At 51.5% G+C, this 27,119-nt stretch overlaps 1 protein-coding gene and 1 long non-coding RNA gene across 7 annotated transcripts in view; one reads left to right on the top strand and one right to left on the bottom strand.

Annotated features, from left to right (window-relative positions):
• The window catches only part of CADM3 (cell adhesion molecule 3), a 29,314-nt gene extending 6,377 nt beyond the window's left edge, over nucleotides 1-22,937 (bottom strand). For 2 of the 5 annotated variants that reach the window (XM_045784326.2, XM_045784324.2), the window contains exons 1-6: nucleotides 22,707-22,937; nucleotides 5,562-5,663; nucleotides 3,482-3,622; nucleotides 2,833-2,985; nucleotides 2,051-2,188; nucleotides 1,548-1,718 (exon numbers count right to left, since the gene is read on the bottom strand). In XM_045784326.2, coding sequence (XP_045640282.1) covers nucleotides 1,548-1,718; nucleotides 2,051-2,188; nucleotides 2,833-2,985; nucleotides 3,482-3,622; nucleotides 5,562-5,663; nucleotides 22,707-22,788 — 787 coding nt within the window. In that variant the 5' untranslated portion in view covers nucleotides 22,789-22,937. Of the gene's footprint in view, nucleotides 1-1,547; nucleotides 1,719-2,050; nucleotides 2,189-2,832; nucleotides 2,986-3,481; nucleotides 3,623-5,561; nucleotides 5,664-6,136; nucleotides 6,327-6,418; nucleotides 6,437-22,706 lie in introns of those variants that run through there. The other 3 variants (XM_045784328.2, XM_045784325.2, XM_045784327.2) reach the window with 3 other exon arrangements.
• Nucleotides 6,894-27,119, top strand: part of LOC123783545 (uncharacterized) — a 96,867-nt gene continuing 76,641 nt past the window's right edge. For both annotated transcript variants that reach the window (XR_006777232.2, XR_006777231.2), the window contains exon 1: nucleotides 6,894-7,242. This is a non-coding gene — a long non-coding RNA (uncharacterized LOC123783545). The remainder of the gene's footprint in view (nucleotides 7,243-27,119) is intronic.

Raw genomic sequence — 27,119 nt, 5'->3', positions numbered from 1 at the left:
GGAGGCTGGGTCCAGATGGCCACACGAACAATACAGCCAGATGCTGGCTTAGCACCACGGATAAAGAGGCCGAGCTCCCCCTAAGGACACAGCCAACCTTAACACCCAGTTAATGAACACATTTCCCTCAGATCAAACAGGACAAAGAGAATCAGGCCAGGTGAGAATACGGGTGCTCCAGGGCCCCACAGCCCCAGAAACGTCTAGCACAGTGCCTGGAGTCTAGCATTTGTTGACTGACTGCTGATCACAGTTGGGTGCCTGACAGAGCCGTCTAGGGGGTTCGGACACGGGAAGGCCGTCCTGAGCCCCAGACAGGGACCAGGGCCTGAGGGAAGGAGCCCAAGGCCAGGGCCCCCACACTCAGAACTACTGAGCCGAGAAACACCTACAGAGATAGAGAACTCTCAAGTCTGGAAGGGTCTTTCACAGCTACTTTCCCCTTGACCCGCACACTAACTCCAGGAAGCAAGCGGCAGCCACCGCGGGCCCAGAGCAGAGGCCCTGCAGCTGGAATCTGGGCTGCCAGCCGTGGCCTGAGAGTCTGCCAAAGGGAAAGTGACGCCACCCCAAGCCTGCCTCACGTTCCGGTTTCCGCAATGGGTCTGGCAATTTTAAAGAGCACCAAAGGCAGTCAGTCCTGGATCTTCCATAAAAAAGAAGATGAAGCAGTGGAGTTATTTTAGGAAGATGCCCAGCCTCTAGGTAAGTTAGGACAAGAGATGCATGATCTTATAACGCTCTGTCTTCTGCCTTCGTACTTTCTTTTTTCTTGGTTCCCCCACTCAGAAAATTTACAAATTCCCTCAGGGCAGTGTGGAAGTTTCCTGTCCATCCTCAAGGCAGATTCCACAGAGAAACGAAGACCTTGGAAAGGTTTGGAGTCGTGACCATGACAGTGGTCACCATAGGTCAGACTAAGAACACTTGCAGAGCTGGGGCTGAGGAGGAGGACCACAGGAAAATCTGGCATCCTGAAATCACAGTACGTTGGTCTAGGAAGAAGCCTTGGGGATTGCCAGGTTCATCGTCTCATAGAGCAAAGGAAGACTCAAGGTCAGTGGCTAAAGCCATTTTCTAAACCGCACAGAGCCTGTAGCGGTGGGGGGAGGGGAGACGACTTGCATCTCCTGACTCCTGGCTTGCTGCAGGCACCACTAGAGTTTCCCATCTAGCTGCATAACCCTGGCCTAGCTCAGGGCTTGGTAAACTTGTCCTAAGGCCAAATCCTGCCAGCTACGTGCTTTTGTACATGAAGTTTTACTGGAACCCAGCCACACCGATGTGTTGACATACCGTTTAGGGTTATTTTCCTGCAGCAACAGCAGAGTTAAGTAGTTGAGACAGAGACCACGTGACCCCCAAAGCCTCAAATATTCGATATTGGGCCCTTTAAAGAAAAGCTTGCCGACCCTTGGCCTGGTGCTGTCACCCCTCGACTCATCATTTATCTGTGCACGGCACTTCACGTATAGTCACGGGCGCTCCCCCCCCCCCCGCCCCCATCTCATACCTGATCCTTCTTCACCCACAAGCCCACCACATACACAGGACTTCGATGCGCTGAGAGGTCGACCTGTCAGCCCCCTTTAGAGACTCATGGTTCACAGAGCACACGACGTCCGCCCCGTCGTCCTCCCGGGAAACCTGGAATGTCACTGAGCTGCTCACGGTGAAGGTTTTACCATTGGGATCTTCCTGAACGCGGGTTGGTTCTCCTGGAGTACAGAGCAGACACATACACGCGCATACACACAGACACAGAGTGAGCCCTGACACACAGATACAGTGTGGGCCCCACGGCAGACACACAGATGGCGAGTCTCAACGTAGACAAACTTAGAAAGTTGTGAAATGGTTATGTACACACAGGGAGAATGTAGGCCCTAAGACACACACACACACACACGCACACACGCACACGAGTGTGCACAGAATATCTGTCCTTCTCCTTCTGCACCATGCTAATGTGCACATACACAGACATGTACCCCTCTCTCCTCACCCACCCCTCCACCTCCTCCTGAACCCCAAAGCAGGGGGACCTTACCGTGGAGCTCTTGGTCGCCCTTCCGCCAGGTGAGCTGGGCTGCAGGTTTGCTTCCCGAAGACTGACAGTTTAGGGTAGTTGTCTCCTTTTCCCGTAATGACGACTTGTAGCCAGTAATTATGGGCTTCTGTGGGATTCCTGCCATGGAGGGGGGATGGCCAAGATAGGAAGGAGAGGAACCATGAGGTGACCTCAGCTCTCCCTGCAGAGATGGCCTCTCGGGGCGGGGGGGGGGGGCAGGCAGGATGTGTGAGTCCTACTTTGGTTTAGAATGGGTAGAACACTAGAGAAATCATCTTTCTCTTTGATCTTCTCCCTAAAGCCCCACAGGGAAGCTCTGATACGTGACCTGACACCCCACAGCACAACTGGCTGGCTAAGGAAATGGCGTGGAGCCCAGGGGAGCAAGGAAAGAAACGGAGACGGAAGACCCAGGTAAGAGCACGTAAGCAGCTGGGTACTTGGACATTTGAAGCATACACTGCAAGCACTTCTCGTGTTTCCCTCATCCAATCTTGGGAGGTACGTGGAATAGACATTAGCATCCTTCGATTATAGGTTAGGAAATTCAGGCTCAGAGAGAGTAAGCGGTTCCTCCCAGAGCGCACAGTAAGTAGTGGAGAAAGGATCAGAACCCAGGGCACTTTGCATTTTGTTCCACAGCCTGAAGTTTTCCCAAACGCTTGGAGACTTGCCTGGCCCCTGGCTGCCTGAGGGGCTCACCTAGGAGCTGCGTTTGCAAGGAAGCACGCTGTGGAGCCCCTGGGGTTGGGGAGCCTCACCGAGCACAGTGACGAGGGACTTGGCAGTCCTCACAGGCATGGTGAAGATGGAGCAGGTGTACTCGCCCTCGTCCGCCAGGGCCACGTTGCTGATGCTGATGCTGAGCTCGTGGGGAGTGGACCTAACCAGCTGGATCCGATTATCACGAAGGGCTGGGGACATCGGGAGAACGGGAAGCAGGGCTTTTACCGGCACTTTTCATGTTCATCTTCCAGTCCCAGGCCAGCATCTTTGCGAGAACGGGTCTAGCGTGGTTTGGGGGGGTGGGGAACTGCTCCTGAGTTCGAGCAGTCTTTATGTGGTCAGTCGCCTTCCTGAGCCACTGGGCAGGGACAGCAGCCTCAGGGACGCTCAGAAAAGTAGGCTTGAATCTCGTGGGCTGCCTTGTGAAGTACTCGGGGCAACCCTGACACCAGCTAAATCCTAGGTCTCCTTTGGGAATGTCGCCACTGGAGGACCCCGTGGGACCCGCATGGCTCAGGTCAGAGCTGTACACTGTGGTTTTTCTGGAGCCTGGCTTGCTGCCTCCTCAAACAGCACACCTTCCCAGTTCCCAGCCTCCACACCCCAGGCATGTGTTCCCCCGGGCTCCGCAGACCGCTGGTCCAGCCCACAGTTGCCCCAGAGAGAGGAGACCTGGGGCAGTACCTCTCTTCTCTCCAAAGTAGAGAGTCTGCTGGGCAGGGTTAGACCACTGCAGAGACGAGTCCTCATGATCTTTCACTTGGCACTTGAGCACCACGGTGCCGCCGGCCACCACTGTCTCATCAGAGGTCCAGGGCTGGCTATCTGCAGGAGTACAAGAGGGTCAGCTTCCCGAGGAAGCCCCGGCCCCTCCACCCACTTCTGGGCCAATGCACGCCTCAAGACGGTCCAAGGCCCGGGTGTCTGCATTCTCTTAAGGCGTCGTGGGAGAAGGAACAGAGGTGGTGGGGAAGGGGAGACAGACCTTATTTCCTCTTGCTTGGAATACATAGAAAAACAGTCACTTGTTGAATGTTTGCTGAGTGAACTGACAGGGTCACAGACATTTAGGGGAATAAAGGCACCCAAATCTACACAGAGCACAGCACATGCTTCTTTCCTGAGAGGCTCTGCCATTCACCTTGAAAGCACACACACGCACCTGTCATTCTATGCTCTGCCTTCCTGCCTCCGCCTGCCTGTACGAGCAAGGACAGGAGAGACGGTTGAGACCAATAATCCCAAAACTAAAAGTGAGAAGAAGGCCAAGACAGCCTTGGGTCCCACACTCATTTACATAAGAGGTAGCTGATAAAACTGTGGGGTAAGCAACCAAAACGATTAAAAAAAACAAGAAAGAAAGAAAAGCTGAAACATGTTGGCACAGACTTTTCAATTCCTCCCACCATAACTTCCCTTCATCGTCAGCTCACACTCTTTCGGTACCCAGACAACCAGCCTCTCCACACACCAACCCAAATCACCCCCCTCCTGTTATTTTAGAGTAAAGGATTAACGTTTCCCTTCCATGTGATGGAAATACTTGCTCACCCTTCTCTCCTTAGGCAAATTAATTAGAAAAAAAAAAAAAAAAAGTTGGCCTCCGGGAGTCCCTCCACCTGACATGGTTCCGTGTTCCCCTCGGCGTGGCTTCTGCTCCCCATGCGGATCCCCTCATCTCCAGGACTGACTTGCTGTGACCCAAGAGCAGCGACCACCGCAGGACTAAATTACGCAACACCTTCCAGCTCTGATTCTGAAGCACCCGCACCATTCCTTTGGAGGCGCTAACCTAGGTAAGCAGCATTATTCTTCTCTGAATAGCAATTGACTTCCTGCGTTCCCTAATTGAGTAATTTTAAACAATCCCCATTCTCCCCGGCACTGACCTTACCCCTGCCCTGTCTGTTATTCCTTTCCTCCTTGGTCACCAGAGCTCCATTTCCAAGAAATACATAATGGAAATGCTCCTAGCAGAGAAGGGGCCCCGAGGAGAGAAGGTGGCGTGTGCTGGGCTTGATAACAAGCCCCTGCGCTTCGGGGTGTCCGTCTCCACGTTGGAGCACAAAGTCTGGCCGCTGGCTTTAGTGTTTAGAATCATCACGGAACTGAGGGGGATCGTCGGGATCATGGCATCCAATTCCCTCATTTTACAGATGTACACAATGAGGCCATGGAGGTGGAGTGATTGCCTACCATCATTCTATGAACAGGGACTCCAGGGGGGACTACGGCTCTGTTCTTCGACTCTCAAGGTAGTGTGGCCTTTTCAGGGGAATGCTCCTCAACTAACCGTCTAACCTGAAAATTTAAACAATGATTTTAAGATTAGTGAGCCAGAGACAGAGCTGGCTGACGTGATTTATCCCTTAAGCATCTGAAGGCGAAGTTTGGGAAACCTTTCATTTACTGCTTGCCATATACCAAGTTTTGACGAGAAATCCTGTTATCCCTGGGTCCCTTTGAAGACTTCTGCCTCGATTGTGTCTTCCAGAACCTCTTTAGTCTGAGTAACACCCTCCTCCTGGAATCATTTTATCTTGGGAAAAAGGTGTAGGGAATACAGAGGTCTCTGCATGGAGTAAGGGAAGAGGCGGGGGTGCGAGAGAAGTTGGTGGTGTGGAACTAAGAACTAAAATGTCGGATGGAGCTGTGTGGTAATGAGGGGAGTGAGAACATAGGGCAGAGGCAACATGAGTGGGAGATGATGTGAGGATGGTTGAGGGAACCGAGGGACGTGGAGATGAGGGGCCTGGATTCTCACCTTGACTGGCCAGCATGTCAGGGCTGCTCCAGACTGTGGAGCTGATGGCCTCGCCGAGTGGAGCCAGAGTTCCCAGCTCCAAGTCCTGCTCCTGCCAGTAGCCTGGGGAGAGAATCTCCATCAAGGATGAGCCCTACGTATTTGCTGCTACTGTTTGGGATACTTTGGTTGCCGGGGGTGGGGAGAGGGCAGGCCCTTAATGCAAAGTAGGTTCTCCAGGATCCCTATGGAAGGTGGGTTTCCCACAAAGGGGAGAGATTATAACTAGAGCCCTGAAAAAGGAAGTGAGCTCTTCCTCCGAAGGGGGGGTCTAAGGAGGGTGCTAAGTTTTACCAGTCAGTCATACAGTGTCAGAGCCAGAAGAGACCTTAAAGATCCTCTGGTCCAGTTCTCCCACTTCACAGATGAGGACAAAGGTTAAAAGTCACTTGGTGAGGTCATCCCAGAAAAAGAAAGACAAGCGAAGGCTTTTCATTCCTTATCCAGGATTCTTTCTGCTAGACCATACTATCTACTAAAATAACAACAGGTTTAATAATTAGAAAATACGTTTACTCTTAATCCTTTTAACGGACCCGTGAAATAAACACGCCGGTTCCTGTTCTGCCGCGTGGAAACAGGATGAAGTGACTTGCCCAAGGTCATACAAACAGAAGAGCAAAGGCTGGAACTTTAACGCCTCATCCCAAGTCCAGAGGTCTGTTACTTTCCTGCGGAGGCCCCTACCACTGCAGACAGACCGCGGCGGGCCGGCGGCGGCCACCTGCTAGCGGGCGCGCAGTTAGCGCTGCTTCTCCAGCGCCCGACCCACTGCCCACTTGATCCCCCGGCTCTGCTCCCAGCCCGTCGCAACAAACCCCAGGGCCTGAGTCACCGCCTCTCTTCCCGGCCGGTGGGCCCTGCACCCGCCGAACAAGCACCGCACGGAGCCCAGGGCCCGCGTCCCCAGCTCCACCCGAAGAGGCGGAGGGACAAAGAAACCCGCCACAAGAATCTGCCGAGTCTCCCGCCGCAAGCCCAAAAGTAGCCAATCACGGGCGCGAAGCTCAGTGACGTCATCGGCTGCTGAGCAGAGTCCCGAGCGGCGGCGCGTCCCGGGCCGGGAGTCGCGGGAACTTGGCGCGCGGGGAGGGAGGGGCCGGCGGTGCTAGGGCGGGTCAGGGGGTGCGGGCCGGGGGTGCGAGACCAGGCTGAGAAGTGGGCCTGAAGAAAGGGGACGGGACGAGGGGGGGAATTGTGGACTCCAAAGGAAAGAGGAGAAGGGACAGGTTGAGGGGAAGAGCAAGGGAGGGGAGGGAGGGGATGGCGGGGGTGGGCGAGGCGGAGGAAGAGGGTTAGGGCCCGAGAGAGCGCCTCAGAGGGTCGCCGGCCTCCCCTGGTCCTCACACGCATTCTCCAGGAGATTGGAGAAAACACTCTCTTCCCCAAGAGGAGAAGCACATTGCCCAAATGGGGAGGGAGAGGAGAGACAGCAAAAGCCGGGAACCGTGGAGAGAAGTAGGCAGCAAAGGGGACGGGAAAGTGCTGGTGAAGGGAGGCAAGAAGGCTGAGGCTGCCAGGAGAGGCGGCCGGTGCTAGCACAAGGGCTCTCAGACCCCGCAGTGCCCCCCACCCACGGGGCGGCCAGGCCCTGGCCCCGCTGCTTTCTGTGGACTTCAAGGCTGGAGGCAACCTGACGCTGGTGAGTGCTTCATCTTCTTTTCCAGGTTGTGCATTTGTGGGTGCTTGGAGACAGGGTGGAAAGCCAGATGGGGGTGGTAGAGGCACAGGGAGAAGCCAGAGAGTGCTCAGCAACCTCCCCCCCCCCGCCCCCCACTGGTACTATGTGCCCTAAGTAAGCACCGAACAGGCTTCTGCTCACGTGAGCGGAGGGACTAGCCATCTCCTAATTTGGCACAGGACTTCTCAGTTTGCAGGGTGGATCTTCAGCCACCAGTTCATTTAATGACAAAACAACCTTGAGAGAGAGGCAGCCAAACAGAATCGCTTCTTAGAGATGAGGTCAAGAGAGGGCCAGTGACTTCCCTAAAGGCACACAGATAGCACACCTTTCAAGAACCCTCTTTCTCTCTCCCTTGGCGCTCTCAAAGCTTTTTCAACAGCTCCTTTTTCCTGTGGCATTTCTGCCCATTGTATTGCAGTCCACTTGTTTACTTATCAGTTTCCGCATCTAAACTTTGAGCTGGTTAAGAGCAGGGGCCTGACCTTATTCATCTTTGTATCTTCAGCTCTTAGTGCAGAGCGGGCTCTCGGTGCATTAAATTGGCTCTGGTCATTCATTCAGACATACCTGGCTCTGTGCTCTGTTTGCAGGCAGGCAGAGGCTGTATCTGCCCAGCAGTGGATTTCATCTCCACTCTCCTGCTCCTTCTTCCCTCTGTGCTTTTTTGCTGCATTCCCTTGGTTGCTTTTCCCCCTGCTTCTATTTCTTTCATCTCTCCCCTCCTCCATTTTGCTGGCATTTTTCTCCCCCTTTATAGGATGAATATGTGAAATGGTAAGGCAGGGCATTCAAACCACACTGAATTGTTCAGATGAGGGGTCTGATAATTCAAATGAATACTCTCCAATAAATGGCATATATTGTGTCTGTAGATTTCCAGGGAACTCGCTCTGGTTTGTAGTGTTTTAAGAAGCTGGCGAACAGATAACTCTGTGTGTGTGTGTGTGTGTGTGTGTTTTCTGTCCCTGCTGCAGTGATAATTCTCCCTATAATTCTGAAAAGTACTTACGATCTCATGTCTTCTCTTGAGAACTGTCTGTTAGTATGCCTGAAAGTTTTCTCACTGTTCTTACAACATTGTACACCTGTAATGATAAATTCTGAAGGGCCAGTCCCCCAGCAGCGGACGAGTGATTATAATGCTATTAACAGAAACATGATAAGTAGCAGAGATTATGACTGGGGCTGCAAAAGCCTTGTGCCTTTGGGTTCAGATTGTGCGGATCATTTATGACATCAGCATGAATTCCTTCCGTGGACTCCAACTGGAAGGGAAGACTCAGGAGCACTCTGAAAGGGTGGCATGGCCTTTGCAGTGGCCACATGGAGGGAAATGCTCTGCTCAGGCAGGGACACAGGAGGGAAATGCAGACTTTGGACCACAGAGCCACTTATGAGGGGGGCTGGCTACTCACAGGGAAAAGCAATGAAGAGATGCTATTCAAATGGGCCTTACTGTCTTCCTGCTTACAAGCCTTCACTGACTTCCCATCATCTGCAGATAATACCCAGATGTGTTAGGCTGGCCTTCAAGATCCTGGGCAGTCCGATGCCACTGTGCCTTCCAGCATTGTCTTTCCTTTATCCTACCCATATCCCAGACATGATGCCAGTTTGGGTTTTCTATAAACCCTTGGCTTTCCTGCCTACGTTCCTTTCCTACGATAACCCTGCTGAAAATGCCCTCCACCCATCTTCACACATCTAAGCCCTACCCATGCTTAAAGCCTACTATCTGTGACACTTCCTCCAAGAAGTCTTCCTTGATTGTCCCAGATGGAAATAACTTCTGGTTTCTCTGCGTTGCAACACTTGATCTACTTTTCCAAAGTTGTGCATCACTCTGTGTTGTACTGCAAGTTTGGCTTCCCTCCTAAATTATAAAGATTCTGCAGGTGGGGTTGACATCTAATTCATCTCTGTATCCAGCACTGGCTCTAATGCAGCATACTGCACATGGAAGGGGCTTAATAAACAAATATTTAATAAGTGGATCCAAGATGCTGGGCGTCTTCTGTTGTGAGAACTAGGCTCGGCATCTGCCAATGAAGAGGAAACAGCAAACCAAACAGGAGGAGGAAGAAACAGGACAAAGGAGGGAGTATTCCATCCAGAGGCTGAAGCTCTAGAAGCTACAGTATGGTGGGAATCGATATTTATTGATCACTTTGTGTGTGTCAAAGCCCACGTTAGGTGCTCTATAATCATTATCCAGAACAGCCCTTTTTGATAGGTATTATTATGCACATGTTAAGGATGAGTTGACTACGACTCAGAAAAGTTAAGTAACTCAGCCACGTGATGGAGCCAGTCAGTGTTGGGATGGGACAGCCATCACTGAGACCCCTCTGACCTAAGAGCCCAGAGTTTGTGCACATCTCGGCTGCACTCCCTCCCTCTGCAGAAGTACGCATTTGTGTGCGTGGTGGGGGGTGGCAGGGGTCCTAGGAATAAAGATTCCTTCATGTGTTGCTGGCCGGCCGGCTCGCTGAACAACATTCACACTCCCCATCTGTAAGATGGTCAAGATAACAGTGTAGGAAGTTGGGAATGGGGGCTTGTGGTGGTGATGGCTTACACCCACTGAATTTCCGTGTTAATTGGATTTCTTCATGTGGCTTCATCTACACCTCCGGGGGATACTTCATTTACCCCCAAGAGCCTTACAATGTGGGACTTTTCAGTTAACCAAGCAGCAGATGTGTCTAGTTAAAACTAACAGAATCCCCTCACATTTTCATAGGGCTCTAGTGTCTGGGCTGAAAACAAAAAGAGTGTCTTGTTTGCCCTCAGTTGCCTTGGGGGTTTCTTAATTCTTGGTTTATTTACCTGTGGGTTCCAGTATCTTTAGGACTCTTGGCATTTTAAAGGACAAAGTAGCCCTTTCACCCACCCATGTCCTTCTGATTGATTGTTCACACTAAGAGTAGTAGAGGTGGGAATTGGAGACTTACCAATGTGCCCTTGAAAGCACAGAGGCACTTGTGACTCTATTTTTCACTCATAACACATGTCCTCACCTATGGTAAGTGCTCAATAAATATTTATTGAATAAACAAATGAGCGACTCATATGAATGAAAATGTAGTATGTCTCCTGTCTGAGTGATGCTAGGAGGGAAGTCTAAGAGAATGGGCCAGTATAAGCCCGGATCGCTTGGTTCGTGTCTCCCCTGCCCTGTCTGTTCTGGGAGTCCACGGTGCATTGCCCTCAGGCCCGTGAACAGGGTCACAGGTGCACAGGTAGGATGCTGGGACAGGGACGGAGCGCTCCCATGTTACCATTGCTGGCCTTGCCAGCACCTGGGTCCAGAGCTTCATGTCCCCGACTAGAGAAAACCAGCTCCCTGAGTAGGAGTTGATGGTGATGGTGATGGTGATGGTGATGATGATGAGTCAGCATTTCTAACTCCAGAGTTAAAAATATTCTTCATCCCAGCCTACTTGTTATTCCTCACGACTACCATGACAGGTGGGTGGAGGAGTGTTATCTCCAAGGGAAAAACACACTGGGGGCTGTGGCCCGAAATACCGAAGGGACCCACTTTTAGGATCGTTTACCCACACCTTTGGCAGGCTCCCCGGCCAGGGGATCCTACTCTGATTCTTCCCTGACCCGAGCTACTAGTGAATTCTTGTGTATGTTTGGGTCACACACAGAAGAGAATGGGCCTGGCAAAATCAGATTTAGAACTCAGCCCCTGGAGCTTTGCTGTTTGCCCAGAGCCACACGTTTCTTTAACAGCGAATGTCTGATTCTGCATCTGGAGGAAGGTGGGCCAGTCCCATGTGAGTCCTGATTTAGATGATAACTCCGAGATTTGGGGGGAGTCACTTTGACCTGAGAGACTTGAGAGCACAGCACCCTGATCAGAAAAGGACTCCTTTCAAACTTTTACACTTGCTCGTGGGCTGCCAGCAATCACGCTACTTCTGCGGAGGTCAGACTCTTACTTCCACCTTCCGTCCCTTTCTAACTCTGTCCTCCCCCGAGTTCTCAAGCCCTCCTCTCGGTACTATAGTGCAGTCAGACAAAAGCTGGGGCCATGAGCTGTGGGAGTGGTTCTGTCATTTGGGATTGTCTGTTTTTCCAGGTGTTTTTCCTGCTTTATCTTGCTCCTTGGGGATGGGCCTCTGTCCCCTCACAGGCTGCAGGATCGCCTAAAAGATGCCCTGGCTCAGCTCAGATATGCTCCAGCTCACATTTACTGCGGGACTTCCCAGCTCAGTCACGCTCCAGCGGCCTGCCTCCCTCACCTAGGCCTCCCCTCTACCCTCCCTGTGGCGGGGCCACTGAGCCCTGGCTCCTTGTTCCCTCCCTCCATTCTTTCTGTTGCTGTCTGGCTTTTCGTCCTGGAGTCTTGTTTATCTCCTTTCCCTCTGGCTCCCAGCAGCCTCTTGGGCCCAGAAGGCACTACTGTCTCTGCTTTGCTGTACTGTCCCAGGAGGCAGGCAGGATGTAAGTGAAAATAGACGGTAAATAGGATGGGAAACAGAACCTTCACTAGAAGTGCCTGTTATGCTGATTTGCCCCGTGGCTTGGTGAAGCGTGGCCAAGAGGTTCAGATTTGCAGAACCAGGGATCCTACACTATTAGATAATCCAAGAGATTTAGGTTTGGAAGGGGCCGATCCAGGCTCCAACAGGTTTATTACTGAACGTTGGCAGATGCCTTTTGGTTCCATCCTAAGCAGGTCATTGAAAATGAAAGGCTTTTGTTTCCTGGGCTTGGAATGGTGTGCGGCTAAGCTTTTCCAGGCTGAATGAGGAGGAGGGAATCTTTGGGTTAGTTGGCTAGCTCGCCTGTGGTAGGCGTGAGGGTGGGGTTAAAACAAAAAGCTTATCTGTGTGTTAACCCTCTTTTCACTAAAAAAAAAAACAAAAAAACAAAAAACCAAAAATCAGAAAAAACCCCCAAAACACCAAAAGCAAACTTCGTTATTCCAAATGTTTTGTCTTACTCAAATGTTAGGAAAAATGTACCAAACTACAATATGTTATGAATAAATGTATTTTGTATATTTCCTAAAACCCAGCCATGGATTTGCATGTCTGGTCATTTTCTACTGACCCCTAATGGCCAGAGGTGGTTAATCCTAAAATCTTTTTGAGTCTACCACAAAGAGAATGGAATTGATGTCCTTTCTGACCCCCTCTTACCAAAGCTGAGTAATTCCTCTCCTCCTTCTGTTATGCCTATTCCTCCCCAAAATATTTTCCCCTCTATCATTCTTAGAAGCATAGACTTTCAGAGTTGACAAGAATCCGAATAGCATCTAGGGCAAATCTCATTTTAAAGAAGAAAAACCAGGGCTCAGAGAGGTCGAGGAACTTGAGCAAGGCCACACAGGCAGTCTGTGGAACCTGTGGCTAGAAGCCCGTCTCCTGTGGTTACTGTCATCTGAGAGCAGCCCTGTGGGCCAATGGAGTCAGAGGTTAAGTTGCCAGCTGGTGTGATTTCACTCTCAGTGACATCTACCCTCCCTGCTCCCCATCTCTCTGTGTATGGTAGCAAGGCCCCCCAGGACCTGGGACCTCAAAGGAGGTAAGCCTCCTGAATGCCAGGCAGGTTAGAGACAGCATGAGGTGAGGTGCGAGCTCGTGAAGAATGGCGTCTTCACAGACTCAGGGCCTTACTGGCCGCTTCCAGGTCTCCCCAAAGAGGACACCAAGGGGCAGAAGGCGCTTCCATGCCCTCAGATGTGAACAAGGCTGACTGAGGACAGGCTGTGTGCGCGCACGCGTGTGCTGGCATCTGGTGGTGGAGAGCCGCGGGGTGCTGGGCTGGCCGTGAGGAGGGGGACGGCGGCAAGAGAGGAGAAAGCAGAGGAGCATGTCCTATTCTTGAGCTCCGGAGAAAGAAAAATCTGGAGGCAGAAGTGGGCTTGTGGTAGGCTGAGGGCCCCCTCAGAGACTTAGTTAAGATTCTGAGGAGCGGAGACTGGGAAGTGGGTGGCAGAGAAGGAGGTGGGGACAGCTGTTGCTTTGATTTGCTATTGAGTCAGTGTTCTCGGTGCATTAGCACTGGGAGGGAGCCCTGGGCTGGCCCCCAATAGAAACAAGCCCCTCTGTAGCCAGTTCTGCGTAGTAGCAAGAACTGCGGTTGGGAGACAAAGAGGAAGGGGATCTGATCCCAGAAGAGCCCCTTCCCCGGCTTAGCTCTTTCCTTGCAGGACTGGGCTGTGTTCTGTGGACAAGCATCTAGTGTTCTGGACTAAGAGCCTGGGAGGGGAGGAGGCAGAGTGAAGAGGATGCCTCAGGAGGGGCTGCAGGGAGAGCGGCTGGGGTCTGTGCAGGGGGCTGTCTCATCCGCTGGGGCTCAGGTAAGCCCGCAAGGCCAGGCATGACATCACTCCCTTGACGGTAGCTCTGAGCCATTTTGGGAGTGTCCGTTTACCCCACTTCCTCACTCCCTTCCCACACACGCTCACACACACAGAAAGCAGGACGCGTGGGACCCGGGGTCTGCATGCTGCTGCAGGAGTCAGGAAGCCGGACTTCGTCTGAACTCTGAGATGCTCCCCTGAACCGGGTCCAGGCGCTTCATAGCCCTCCCCTAAATTTACCTTGCTGCTTTCACACGTATGGCATAGAACTGGGGAGAGTTCTCCCACCTCAGAACATACTTGAGAAAGGAACCATAACAGGCAGTGTGGAGTAAGCGAACGCACAAGCCCACCTAGCTCATTGGACAGTATGTTTGTGGGAAAGGAGGGGCTGGGAATAGGCAAGGTAGCCCAGGGACATGGGGGAGAAATGAAGAGTGGGTTCCCCAAGGCTGAGCAGCCCCAGCCCGGGTTGCAGAGCCTCAGTGCCTGCTTGAGGGCATGGATGGCCTCCCTTTTTCAACAGGCTCTGTCTTACTCTCCTTGGCTCTTATGTCCTACTTAAGATGTCTCAGCCCGATGGCTTGGTGTGGAGAGAGAACAACGCTGGGGAAAAGTTTAATTTGTTAGAAGTCAGGCAAGAAAGGATTCATCTCTGCTGGCTCTGATTTTACTGACTAGTTTTTACTGTTTCCCTTCACTGGGTGATGAGAGTCAAGGTGTGGATGGCAGGTTCAGGGCAGTGGGGAGGAGCATTACATGAAGACAGATGTGTTCTGCTCTGCACACCCACACTGCTCCAGGACCCCTCCCTTAGTCCTAACAGATTTAGTCTCTTCCTTTCCCTTTTTTCACTTAAAAATGTATTTTCCAGAAGGTGGCACGTTGTTCAATTAGCCTTACTTTGTGCCTTCCAGGGGGACTTGAGCGCTTTGGTGAAACAGACACATCCTTCTAAGCCTACGGACTTCACAGTCCTCACAACGGGGACCCACAGATCTCCTGTTCTTTTCTTAAACCTTCTCTGAGGAGGGTATATATTCAATTTTCATTCTCCACGATGCACATATATTCCAACCTAGTCACCCTCTTTCTCTTATTCAGCATGTGTCCCTCAACACACGACACACTACAGTTTTCAACTATTCATAGCTCTGTTTTTATTTTTTCTGACACAAACACACAGCTTTTCTTATGACCCAGATACAGAGCCCTTTTCCCCAGCCCATTATTAGTCAGAACCCCTTACTTCCCAAAAACCATATGGCTTAAACTCAGAGATTCTCCCCAAAGCAGAATTTAGGCTCTCTATTCTGCTCAGACTCCCCAGGAGAGGGACAGAATCCTCTCCCCTCCCAAGGGCTGAGGCTCAGGCCATCTGTCACTGACACTGGACTCTGGGGCTTGGAAACCAGAAGAGAGTTGGCATGAAACAGCAGTTGAGGATAAATGAGAATATGTGAGGCCCAGGGGCTTAGTGGTGGTGGTTTTTTATATTTGTTTGAGATGGTAGGATAGAGGCTAGAGGAGAAAACACAAAATATATGTTTGGAAAGATTTCATCCTTAGGAATTAGAGTAAGAGTAAGGATGAGTACAGTTGTCCTACTGTCATTTTTGCATTTGCTGAGGGACAAATGATTAGGAGCAGATGGCAAAACTGGCCTCTCGTTTCATAATAAGGAAAGAACTTGGCTCTAGGCTCTTCAGAGGTTGACCTAAGCCGTGCTAGGTCTCTAGTTACTTGTCGTCAATGTATTTATTAGAGTCTTGCTGGGTTTCTAAGAAGTATCAGGTATTTAAGTCAGAGACGCCAGAAACCAGTTCACCCTCTGAAGCTTTTTACCCCGAGGTTTTGCCTGGAATTCTCGAGTCAGGATTGGAAGCAAAGAATCAGGGCAACAGAAGACAAACGTAGGAAGCCAGGGTTTGCACGTTCACCATGAAATCCGGTATTGGAAGTACTGGTTCCCCACTCTGCCTGGCTAGTATCTGGGATTATATGAAGGAAGTGCAGAGCTAAGTAGTGGTTAGCTTAGAGATGAATGGCTGAGATAGCAGCCTTCATTTCTTGTTCTTTTTTCCCCTAGGGCAAGGTGATGCATCTGACCTTCCTGACCCCGACCTGGAAGTAAATGAACCAAAGGTGCTTATAATTAGCAATCAATACACAATTAGTGCAGGTCTAGCTGGGGTAAGGACAAATAAATCCTTAGAGAAGACTACATTTTAGTTCTTTATATTATTTAGCTTTCTTATCATTCTCCTGGAGACAGAGAGAGAGAGGTTTAAGGAATCTCAGAGGGAAGAACTCAACACAGAAGAATGATACACATTTTGAAAAAAAAATGTTGGAAGCTCTGAATTAGAATCCTTTCTGAAACATGTCTGCTGTCCATGAGAACAGGGGGCTCAGGGAGATGAGTAGATAGGAGATACTCCAGCTGTTACTGTAACCCAAATTCTGCCTTCCTGAAGGCTCGCTCATGGAGATAAATCACTTCCATTACCTGTCCTTGAGGAATGAAGTTTCTCCTTGTTTCACATGAGGAGATGGAAGAGGGGCCCTGGAAACTCATCCTGGAACCTTGCCTCCCCAACTAGATTCTGCTGTAGGTCATTCACCAGTGTTAACTATCATAGGAACTATTACTAAGAAATCGATACGGGGAAATCAGCATTTAGGGGAAGATAAGCTTGTGTAGTTCTGATGTGATGGGAGGAATAGGCTGTCTAGTCTCAGACTGGCAGGGGCTGAGCATTCTCGGCTCCTTGCCGCATTTGACGTCATCAGCATTGGCAGATAACCCAAGAGAGTAGCAGAGTCCAGTTTGAAGATGTGCCTCTTGAGATTTGGCCAAGGACTTGGACTCTGGGATAAGATGGTTGTATTAGTTCTGTACAAGATGGTTGTGAAGATGGGCACCGTGAGTCAGGGTTTTGGTATTTGTTTTCTGTGCCTCTCATATATTAAATTCCTCCCGTATCTGTGCGGATAACCCATCTGTATGTATCATCTTTGTATTTACTGCTAAGGTTGAGGGAAGAGAGAAAATAAGCACCATGACAGGACAGTTTGAGTTGGTCGTCAGGCTCAGAGTGGTGGTAAGAGGGGCGTACTTAGCAAACTGAGGAGGGCACATTTTTGCTTTCCACACTTACAGGGCAGATGTGGTAATACTGTATATGACCAATACTGTCTTGATCTAAAACAGGACTATTTGTAGTTCTGTTTTTCAATTATGACTCCACATATGGCAAAACATCCAGTTCTTCTGAGGCCATCTGAGGTCACTGTAGGCCCTCGTCTCCTGAGCATTTCAAACATTTCATCTTCTCAACCTCGGTGTTATTTGCTCGTTCTGCCCCCCTCTTACAGTGGTTTGGATGGTCGTGAGGACCTTTCATATCTGTATCGCAAGGTTTGTTCCCCTCTTCCTGGTGGAGCAGGTCAGGGATCATAGCCAAGATCATGTGTGTTTGTGGTGAGGGGAAGGAGATGCCCCTTAGGAGAGGTGGAGCTTTGGAAGTTTGGAGGGAGAGCAGGACCACGGAGAGCAGCAAAGAGAGCTTGGAGTGGCACGTGGGGGCTAGCACCATGGAGAGCTCAGAGCTCCAGTTCCTTCCTCAAAGAGCAGGGGAACCGGGATCATGGGTTAAGGCAGCCAGCTCTCCAGAAGTCATACTGAAAACACAGACATCAGGACTTCTGTCAGGATCATGCTATACCCATCACTCGCTCTGAAAGGCCTCCTGAAGTCCTTTGTTTGAACCTGTCGTATATACACCCAGGCTCATATAAAAAGTGAGGACCACCACCAGACTGAGTTTGTCAACATGAACCTTAGTAATTATGACAATTACCTGGGTATTAGTGGTGGTGGAGGGGGTTTTATTTTGCCACAATCAATTATGAATAAAAGTATCTTCTGAGGGAAATAGTGCCACAGAGCCTGTATCCCCTCAGAGGCACTAGGACATGAGAAAGCTCAAGTATGTCTTAGCATCAGATAGAGTGTGAGTTGTATCAGAGTCAGGGTGCCCTGAGCCACCCCAAATTGCCATGAACAGTCCAGTCGTCATCATGTATGGGAAAGAGAAGTGGATCATGCCTCTTAAGAAGGCATTTGTCTTCAGGACATTAGTTGGGACATTGATTGGGTCCGTCTCTTGACACTTAGAGAAATTTTAGTACAGGGACAAATCTAGTTCTGTCATCAGTACTTGTTGCTTCAGTGAAGAATATGGAGCTTTAATAAGCCTCTATTTTGCAAAAGTCTCAACAGCTTCATGTGTTCAAGACTCTTGAAAGCTGGGCTTCTCTGTGCTAGAAGGGATGGATCTCCTTGTTATAACATGGTTGGATTGGGTTTTTACTTGGGTTATAGGAGCCCTGAGCACCAGCTGGTTCTGACCTTGTAAAGAATCATCACTACTGCTGGTCCTAGAGGCAGAGGCAGGTCTTTGGCCCCAGAGACTTAATTCTCTCCAATTTATATTGCATGGAGTATTTGTTCTTAATTTGACTGAGTTTTTAGAGACCTGAATCGTTATCAATTGGCTTGTTTCTCCAGACTCCTTCTCTGATGGTTTGTTTCTCTCTATCACTTATAAGCATTCCCGTGGGGATTGCTGTTCTCAGAGTTTATGGGTAGACAGACCTCTAGGACATGACCTCATCCAGGAAACAGAATGTTCCAGTATATGGGCCTATAGCCAATGGTTAAACAGGAAATGTTAAATTTTAACATGAAAAATGAGAGGAGGAGATATAATTACCAAAGCTCTCTAATGCCTTGGGGTGTTTCATTCAGTGGTCAGTAAGGAGGTAGTCCAGGCCACCCGTTGATTTCATGGAGCATCTGGGACCTAGGTTACCAGCCTTAGGTGACATTCCGTTACTGAGAAGCAGATGACAAAGCAGGATCATAGAGCCAGTGTGCAGTCTACTGGAGCAGGAAACAACAAAGAGTGTGACGCCTCACAGCCAACCCCCTCCAGGGCTTTATCTCTCTGGTATAACTGAAGATATTACTCCTAGCATGTGACTTAAGGACAAGCAGCTTTGGATCCTCTTCCGCATATTATGTGGACTACAAGAAAGTAGTATCAGTGAGGAGTACCAACGTCAAATGCAGGGATTGACAGAGCGATGGCACAACGACCCAATCTGCTGTTTCAAAGTGACCAGCACACCAAAAAGATGCCATCTGTGGAATTATATGGCTCAGAACTGTGAGTCACTCTCCCAAGTGAAGAGGGAATGTCTCCAACAAGGCACTCTTGAAATTAGACTTGGGCCCCCAGTCTTCCTCAGTTGGAAGAGGAAGGAGAGAGAGAGAGCATCTGAGGGCAGTGGGCTGGCTCCCTTGCTGTCAGGCGAGGACAGAGGACCTCAAGCTGCGTGTAGCAGAGGACCCAGGTGTCAAGGTTGTCGGGAGTGGGGATGGGCAGGAAGAAAGGTGAAAGAGCCACAGGTCTGTCTTCTCTCTTTCTAGAAGAGTAATTCTCCTTTGATCTGTTATACTTATGTGGTAAGGGAATTTCACATCTTCAAAACTGAAAGTGAGAAAACCACCATCCTGGAAGAAACTCCTTCGACCAGCAATGCTGCCTCACCGGGGAGAGCTTGGGGCAGAGTCCTCAGTGGGATGCTGGATGGCCAGGGGACATGGCACAGCTCGGGCCCTTCGTCAGACAGACTGGTTCCGCATGGAGTTCGCGAAGCTCTGGCATACCAGCGTCTCTCTGAAGGCCTTAGTTCCTCGGTGCCAGGAAATGCACGTCTATCCTTGTCGAGGGCTACAGCTGCACTAGGGAGAGCACGGGAACAGGGACAGTGGTTACAGCTGCAGGGAGCAAGAAGCGGGATGGAGGAGGTCTGCCAGGCAGACCCGTGGGCAGCTCTGGAGTGAATGCTTTCTGGACTTCTTTGGCACATTGGGCATGAGCTCTACACTGGGCACCTGGCCAGGGGGCTGAAGAATGGACGGCAGTGGACAGAAGGTCATTGGAAAGGGAAAGATATTCATGTGTGGGGCAGTGTGGTACAAGGTTAACTTGCTACAGGCCGAAGCAAAGTCTGGCTATCCACCCATCCTCTACACTCGGTCAGCTCACAGCATGCTGGAAATAACTTGAGAAGGAAGAGCCCAAGGAAGGCTCGTCACAGTGCTGAATGTCGAGCTGTTTACCAGAGATCACCACAGAACACGTTAAGTTCATAGGCTTCATATCTACCGAACCTGGAGTGGCCAGCTTCTGCCAGGACCAGTGGAGAAATGTGAGAGGGAAGGAGCAGGTGGCAAACTGAATGTGCAAACGGGTCCTGGGCCTCCAGCCACAGCATGAATGGTAGGGTTCCCATAGCATTTCCCGCCCTTCTCCAGCCTCTCAGTCCCTGTTCAGCCTTATGAACCCTTAAAACGTGCTCTCCTCCAGGGAGCTCTATATCCCAGCAGCACATGATGTTTGTTTCCCTCCCTCTGCACGGAAGTAGCCGCTCTACCACACACCCTCGACCAGTCAAGCGTCTGCGTATTAGGGAATGTTGTCCTCACACTTTCACACCACATCACATTTTGGGCAAACATCACCAAGTAGGCTATGCACTGCCTCGCTCCCTGCCTGGGGACCCAGGCCCCTCAGGGGCACCAGACCCACCTTCTGCACGATCCTGGTCAGAACGGTCATCAGATCACCATCCCTGAGCCTCAGATCTATGCTACTACCTCCCACATCAGAGCTGGCCACTTTAGGTCCAGAAACTAAGAGGTGGAATTAATTTAGATAAAGACTGTGTGGGTCTGTATGTCTTGTATCAGTAAGTCCCAGGACATCATTGCCCAGAGGACATATGTCCACTTTCTAGACAGATAATGCTCTGCAAGGAAAACGAGGCTTCATTTGACTCTTCCTTGGGAGCCGACCTCCCTCCCCATCCCTGACTTCCTGATCTCTCCTCTGGAAATTCTCCATTCCAAAGTTAGTGCCTTGTACTCTTTCCCCCCAGCACTGCTGGGACGTGTTTATAAATACGAAGACAGAGGGTTTCCCTTCCTCTCAACCTGACACCCAAGTAAGGGCTGGCCCCCCAGGTTGAGGCCCAAGACAAAATACTGTGTTTGGTGAAGAAAGACTTGGCTAGTATACAGATTTTCTCTGTTCTCCAATGTTTATGTCCTAGAGCTGAAGAGCTCCCAGCTTTCTGGGGTAACATCTTTCTGCGTAGGTCCCAGCCCAGGGCTGTCCGTCCCCACGACTGAGCAGGTGCAGTTTGGGTCACACTGTCTATGCTGAACGCAGCTAGGGGGGTGAGAAAGCCAGGGGCTGCAGTTGAAAGTCAAGGCCTAGTAGAGGAGCATTACTGAGACACATAGAGCCAGCAGTCTCTCCTTGCTTTGCACGTAGCTGGCCCTCGGGACCTCCTCACCTCCTCAGTGAGTAGGGTCATGAGTATAGTCCTCTGGGGAAGGGGGATTCCACGGAGGGGAGGGGCTGCTATCTCTGTGGTGACTAGGGCAGGAACTCCCTTTGGGGTGTTGATGGGTACAGCATGAAGGAGTCAGCCAGCCAGCTATAGGGAGGGGATCCCCAGTGTCCTCATACCAGCACAAGCTCCTTTATCATGATGGAGACAGGAGGTCAGGGGAGATGGAGAAATTATTCCTCCAGCACCCTGGCTCTTCGCGTTTTCTTCAGATGAAATTCTTTACATCATCCTCCCCAGTTTCAACCCCTCCCCTCTCCACCCCCGCCCCGCCCTGGCCCTGTGCCCATCCCTGCTGGCCACTGGGTCCATAGCCCAGGAGCCGCCTCCCCTTTCTCCTCCCCTGCGGTTCTTTCTGTTTTTCATTGGCATCTGTCCGGGCATAGCCACCACCCTCCCCCTCACTCTCCCCACATCCCTTTGCTCCTCAGAGGTCCTGTCCCCTCTCCCCCTACTGCTGCCCAGCCCTCCTCCGACTGGGCAGAGGAGACCGGAGGATGCATTCCGTTAGTCCCTCCACTGCCTGCCCTCCCTCCTCAGGGGACCTGAGGCTCTGAGCCATGGCTCCCTTCCTGGGCTCCCTATAAACTGTCCCCTGCCACCCCATGAACCTTCAGCAGCCTTTAAGAAAACTGAGGGGCCCCCACAGCGCTGACCTACATAGCCGGGTCCAGGGCGGGAGGGGCTCTTCCCCAAGTCCCCTCACCCTGGCCCCGCCTCCCTGCTCCCCCCACTCTGTTCCTTGTCTCTTTGCTTACAAACCTGAGAAGGCTTGAGTTCCCACCTGGGGCAAAGGGGACCAGGCGAGCTACCCACCCCACCCCAAATCTGGCAAAATCAGTGCTTAGACCAGGATAGCTTTGGGTTTTCTCGGCATCCTCCTTCCCAAATATCTTGATCTTTCCTTTTGCCCAACCTTCCCCCACCTCCTCCGCTCCTGTCTGGGTTTCTTTTCCCAGCTGCTGCCACCACTAGGGATACTGCCATCCTGCCCCCCCCCCCGCCCTGTGTTGTTGTTTTGCTCCAAGGAGAAGCCCCCCCTTACTTGCCCACGCCCCCCTCGGCAGCCTCACCCAGGCCCCTTCCCTGCCCACTCGGAGCTGTGCCGCGGGTGGGGGCGGGCGGGGGGGGGCAGCGATGTTTGCATACAGCAGTTTGGGGGTTTGCACTGGCTATCCAACCCCTCCAGACACATACACAAACCCCCGACACACGCCCTGACTGAAACGGCGACAGATCTCACTCCGCCCCCAACACACACTGACACAGACATACACAGATACTGACACAGAAACGCAGAGGCAGACACCAACACAGACGCGCACACCCAGACACACGCACACGGACCGCGGCACAGCCAGACCCGGGGCTGCTGCGAGCTCACCGAGCCCGGTGCACACGCAGACAGCCAGGCGTACAGCAGGTGCACAGCCGGCACACCCCAGACCCACACCGACACGGATGCCCGGGCAGACCCACCCGGGTACAGCAGCGGCAGCGACTGGAACCCCCGCTTCCAGACAAAGCCCACAGGCTCCCCCGCCCCGCTGCGATTGGAGCCCCCGCCCCGTTACCCCCACCCAACACCGCCCCCCCCCCCCAAACTCACCGTCCTGGGAGAGGTTGGCCCCGCCGGGCGCCCCGCAGCAGGCGAGGAGCAACAGCAGGGGCAGGGCGGAGGGGCCCCCCATGGCGCGTCCCGGCCGGCACCCCGCTACGCGCTGGCGAGCCTGGGTCCCCGGGGGCGGGGGCTGGGCAGCGGGTGGGCGACGACGCTGACCGACAGGGCGCCCCCGAGCCACTTCGGAGCCCGGGGCCGAGGCGGGGACCGGGAGGGAGCCGGCGCTGCTGCAGTCGCGGGGATTAAATAGGGCGCTCGGAGCAAACCATTCGGTTGGAGGTGGAGGGGGGGCGGCGGGGGGTTGGGCTGGTCGCGGGGGGGCCAAGCTGCCGCATTCCCCACTCCCCCCTCCTCTCACACCCCCTCCGCTCCCTCGTGGTGCCTTCCACCTTCTCCCCCGGGAGCTCCGCCAGCCGGGCGCGGGTGTGGAGCCGAGGGAGGGAGCTGGCTCAGCAGTGGGACCCGGCGCGCACCCCTCTTAGGCTTGGGTGGAGGGAGGGGAGCCGGGCAGGGCCTTGGGCCAGCTGGCGAGAGCGGCCACTGCAGGCCTGGGCAAGGGCGTGCCCACTAGCCTGAGATCCTCCAGCCCCGCCCTCCCTCTTTTGGCAACTGGGGAACCCCATGAGCCCTGGGGCCCCCTATCAAGATTGTTGCCCAGCGACATCTCCCCATGGGTAGCCAGTTACCCTGACCATTCTCCTAAACACACGTCCCTAGCTCCTCTGACCCAAGAGCCCCCAGGTATCTGTCCAGCAATAACGTGTGGCCCCAGGCAGTTTCCCTTGAAAGACTTCTTGGAGCAAACCCCCAGGCCATGGGAATCAACATTTCCCTCAATCCCTTGTTCAAGAAACGACTCCCCCTTTAAAACCTGCACTTCAGACTCTTGCCCAACCAAGCAGCCTACAAAGCAACTCTGTAGTTCCCCCCCTCCGCCCCGTGATCCTCCCTATCCTCCCTTTACTCCCAGCCCTTCCCCCCAGTATTTTTTCTTCTTTCTTCATCTTCTGAGGACCTCGTTCTTCCTTCTCAGGTTGTAAGTAAAACTCTTGGGTGAATGGTCTGATCCGCAGACCCTGGGGAAGACGCCTTTTTTACGGAGCCATGCCTCTGTGGCTAATGCAGCTCTTGTCCCTGAGGCCAGATGTAAGATGGATGAGAGAGGCAGGGCCTTTGCACTTGCTTTTAGCTTGAGAGTCCCAAGTCCCTGGGGTTTCCTGTTCTACGTGATCCGTGTATTTCTGGAAGACTCTTGGTACATCTCAGAAAGGGATCCCTCGAAGTCAGTTTTGCTCAACCTTACTTTGGGGTATACATTCCTAAATTTCAGACTCTCTGAATCAAAGAATTTTAGCTATATAAGGATTCTTTAAAAACGTTTGGTACAACCCCGTATTATACAGGTGCAGCTGAGGTGGTAGGGGGTTAACTGCCCTTCCGAGGTTACACTGACAGTTAATAGTAGCAAACGCAAGTGGTGGTGAGGACGTGGGGCAATATGATCTCCAAAGTGTCTTCTAGTCCCATAAGCCATGTGTCGCCCCTGGGTGGTGAGCTGGGATGCATGTCTTCCAAGCCCTACACCAGCCCCCTTTCTGCACTGAGACTGTGCCTCACCATGGGAAGCTGTCCTGTTTGGGTCATCTTTTCCCTCTCTGACCGGCTTTCTCAGCCCTCTGTGATGGACTTAACTGTTTGCCACCTAATAGTTCAGGAACAAGGATGTGGGAGGTACTCCGTAATCGGGAAAGCTCCATATCAATGTGAGTCACTGATGGAGAGACCAGTGAATATTCTCTGGGAAGCTCCTTCAAGATGGTCAGAATGCTGCCGCACTGTTTCTCTGTTTCTAGAATCTGTGTGTAGTCTCTGGGAGAGGAGCTCTTTCTGCCTCGTGCTTGTTTCCTGAGTGTCTGGGTAGTTATTTAGAATTACTTGCAGAAGTTTTTGGCCACCTCGGGCTGTCTGACTTCCTTGCTTTTCCATATTTCAGTGACTCCAAACCATTCTGCTCCCTGGGGCTCCCTGATGTCTTAAAATCTCTGAGAGATTAAAATGGAGGGGGGAGTGTGGTTGAAGGCTTACAGACCAGGATGCAAGAGAGAGGAGAGGCCAGAAAAGAAGATCGGTCTTTCTGATAGTGGTGGGACCAGGTTGGCATGAGTTCAGTCCCAAAGAGAAAAAGGAGTGGGTGTGTTTTCAGAGAGAATGGGGCTTCAGAAGGGAAGGGTCAGGCTCTCCTAGTTAAAGGGTCTTGATGGCTAAAGAGTATTATCTTTGGAGGTAGAAGAAGCCATAGAGATCATCTGAGTGGCTTAAGAGAGGACAGGTTAGTGTCGCAGGAGTGAGAGGGGACGGGTGTGATGGGACAGCAGGATAGGGGATTAGGTCCCAAGCTCCTCTAACTAATCATCTTTTCCATCTGCTGCTCCGCGGTGATCCCCTTCTGCTTGCCCTCTCTTAATTCTCTAACTACTGCTGGTCTGGCCCCACCCTCTACTGTAACTGCACCGGAGGAAGACCAAAGGTGGGAGGAGAGGGGAGAGCTGTGTTGGAGAGACTATTAAGGCTAGCAAATGAAACTCTGGAATGCTCTTTTCCTACTGGCTCCTTTTCCTTTCTCTGCATCATCAGCATCAGTTTGGCAGCACTTTAGGCCTTGGGAATAGGAAGCAGACATTGGCTTTTAGAATTATAGAATGAAAGAGTATTAGAGTTGTAAGCAACCTATAAGATTACCTAATCAATGCCCCTTGTTGAACGGATGAAGAAGATGAGGCTCGGAGAAGTTAAGTGACTTCCCACGGTCACACAGGTGCACAGTAAAGGGGTTGCCCATGTTGGATAGGGAGGCAGATAGTCCCCTCGGGGGCAGGAGGAATAAGGAGAATCACTGTCAGTACTTCTGAGCAGTGTACAAATTGAGGAATTGCTCAGTCCTGCATGTCTCTGAGTGAAAGGGTCGTTTCTCCTGCACATGTGGATGTCTCCTTTGGGAATAACTCTTTGCTTATAATCATTCCAGTGCCCTTTGTGCATGTGCACACACCCGGCATCTCACTCCTATTCACTAGAGTAGAATTTTTGCAAAGCAAGACTGACCTACAAGGATTATCCCCCTCATGTAAATAGGTAAAATAAAAGTATCCATGTTGGATTGTGATCTCTATGGTTACTTTCCACTCTAGAATGCTGTGACACACAGTATGCATTTCCAAGAGACTTGCACAAAGTGTGGAGCAGGTTGTCTGTGGGATTAAAGAGCTGGTAGCTACAGTGGAGGCTGGGGGCGGGGGGCAGAGAAGGAGGGTGGAGAGAAGGCGGGTTTTGGCTCCTGGATGCTCCTGTCCACTCAGCAACAGCCCAGGGAGCTGGGGGTGTGGAATGTGGTGCTGGCCCCAGGGCTGGGCTAGACGCAGCTGTGTGGGCCCTGGGCATTCCTTTCCCCACGCTGCTCCTGCTCCTGCTTGGGATGGGAGGGGGCCTCCGCCGAGCAGGGCGAACACTGGGTATTATCCAGGAGGGGGATGACCGCACCTGTAGGAACAGCCCAGAAGACTGGGCTCCGTTCTGCTCTGGACTCTAATCCTTCTCGTCCCTATGACTTTTCCTTTATCAGTGAGTTCTCCGTAGGATTCCACATGGCTTTTCTCTTTAATTTTCCACCCAACTAAACCAGTACTCTTCGTACTGCTTCCTTCTTCCATTATCCAGTTTTAATTAACCCCATCCTTAATAATCACCTCTGTATGCATTTTAATTCTAACCTTAATTGAATTCTAATTTCAATCCTAACCCTAATCTATTACAGACTCTAACTATTAATCCTAATACCAACCCCAATTTAATTGTCAATTTGAGCCAGCATCTTCATTCTAACCTGCTATGAGCCAGGAACTAGGACGGCAGCACACACATAATAAAAATGATCACAGGTACCATTTGAGAACCCGATGTTTGCCACATTTGGCACTGGGGACTTTTCTACGTGCAGAGCATCTCATTGAGGGACTGGAGAGTACCTGAAGGTGGTTGGAATTATTAGCTGCCTTACGAATCTGAGGAAACAGAGGCTTAATGAGATTATGTCATTTGTCAACAGTGGGTCCAAATCCACTACTTAAGGTCCATTTGAGCTTAAAGCCTATGCTCGTGCCTCTTTCTGCCAACATATACTTTCTGATCAAGCCTTTCCTAAAATCCTAACTAAATCTGACTGGAGTGACTTCTAAAATACTGAGTTTCTTGGGAGAGTATTATTAGTTTAGGGTTTTTATTTGTTTGTTTGTTTAGTAAGTAGTGGTACAAAATAGAAACCAACCAAATACACCAACAAAAAAAGCCCAAATCTCCCTGCCCAGAACCCCATTGACACTTTAAAAACATGAATATATTTGTGAA

This window comes from Ursus americanus, chromosome 2, assembly GCF_024610735.1.
Source record: "Ursus americanus isolate L20-20 chromosome 2, mUrsAme1.1.p, whole genome shotgun sequence".
Classification (NCBI taxonomy): Eukaryota; Metazoa; Chordata; class Mammalia; order Carnivora; family Ursidae; genus Ursus; species Ursus americanus.
The sequence above is the reverse complement of the archived record's forward strand: the minus strand, read 5'-3'. Positions and strand labels throughout refer to the sequence as shown.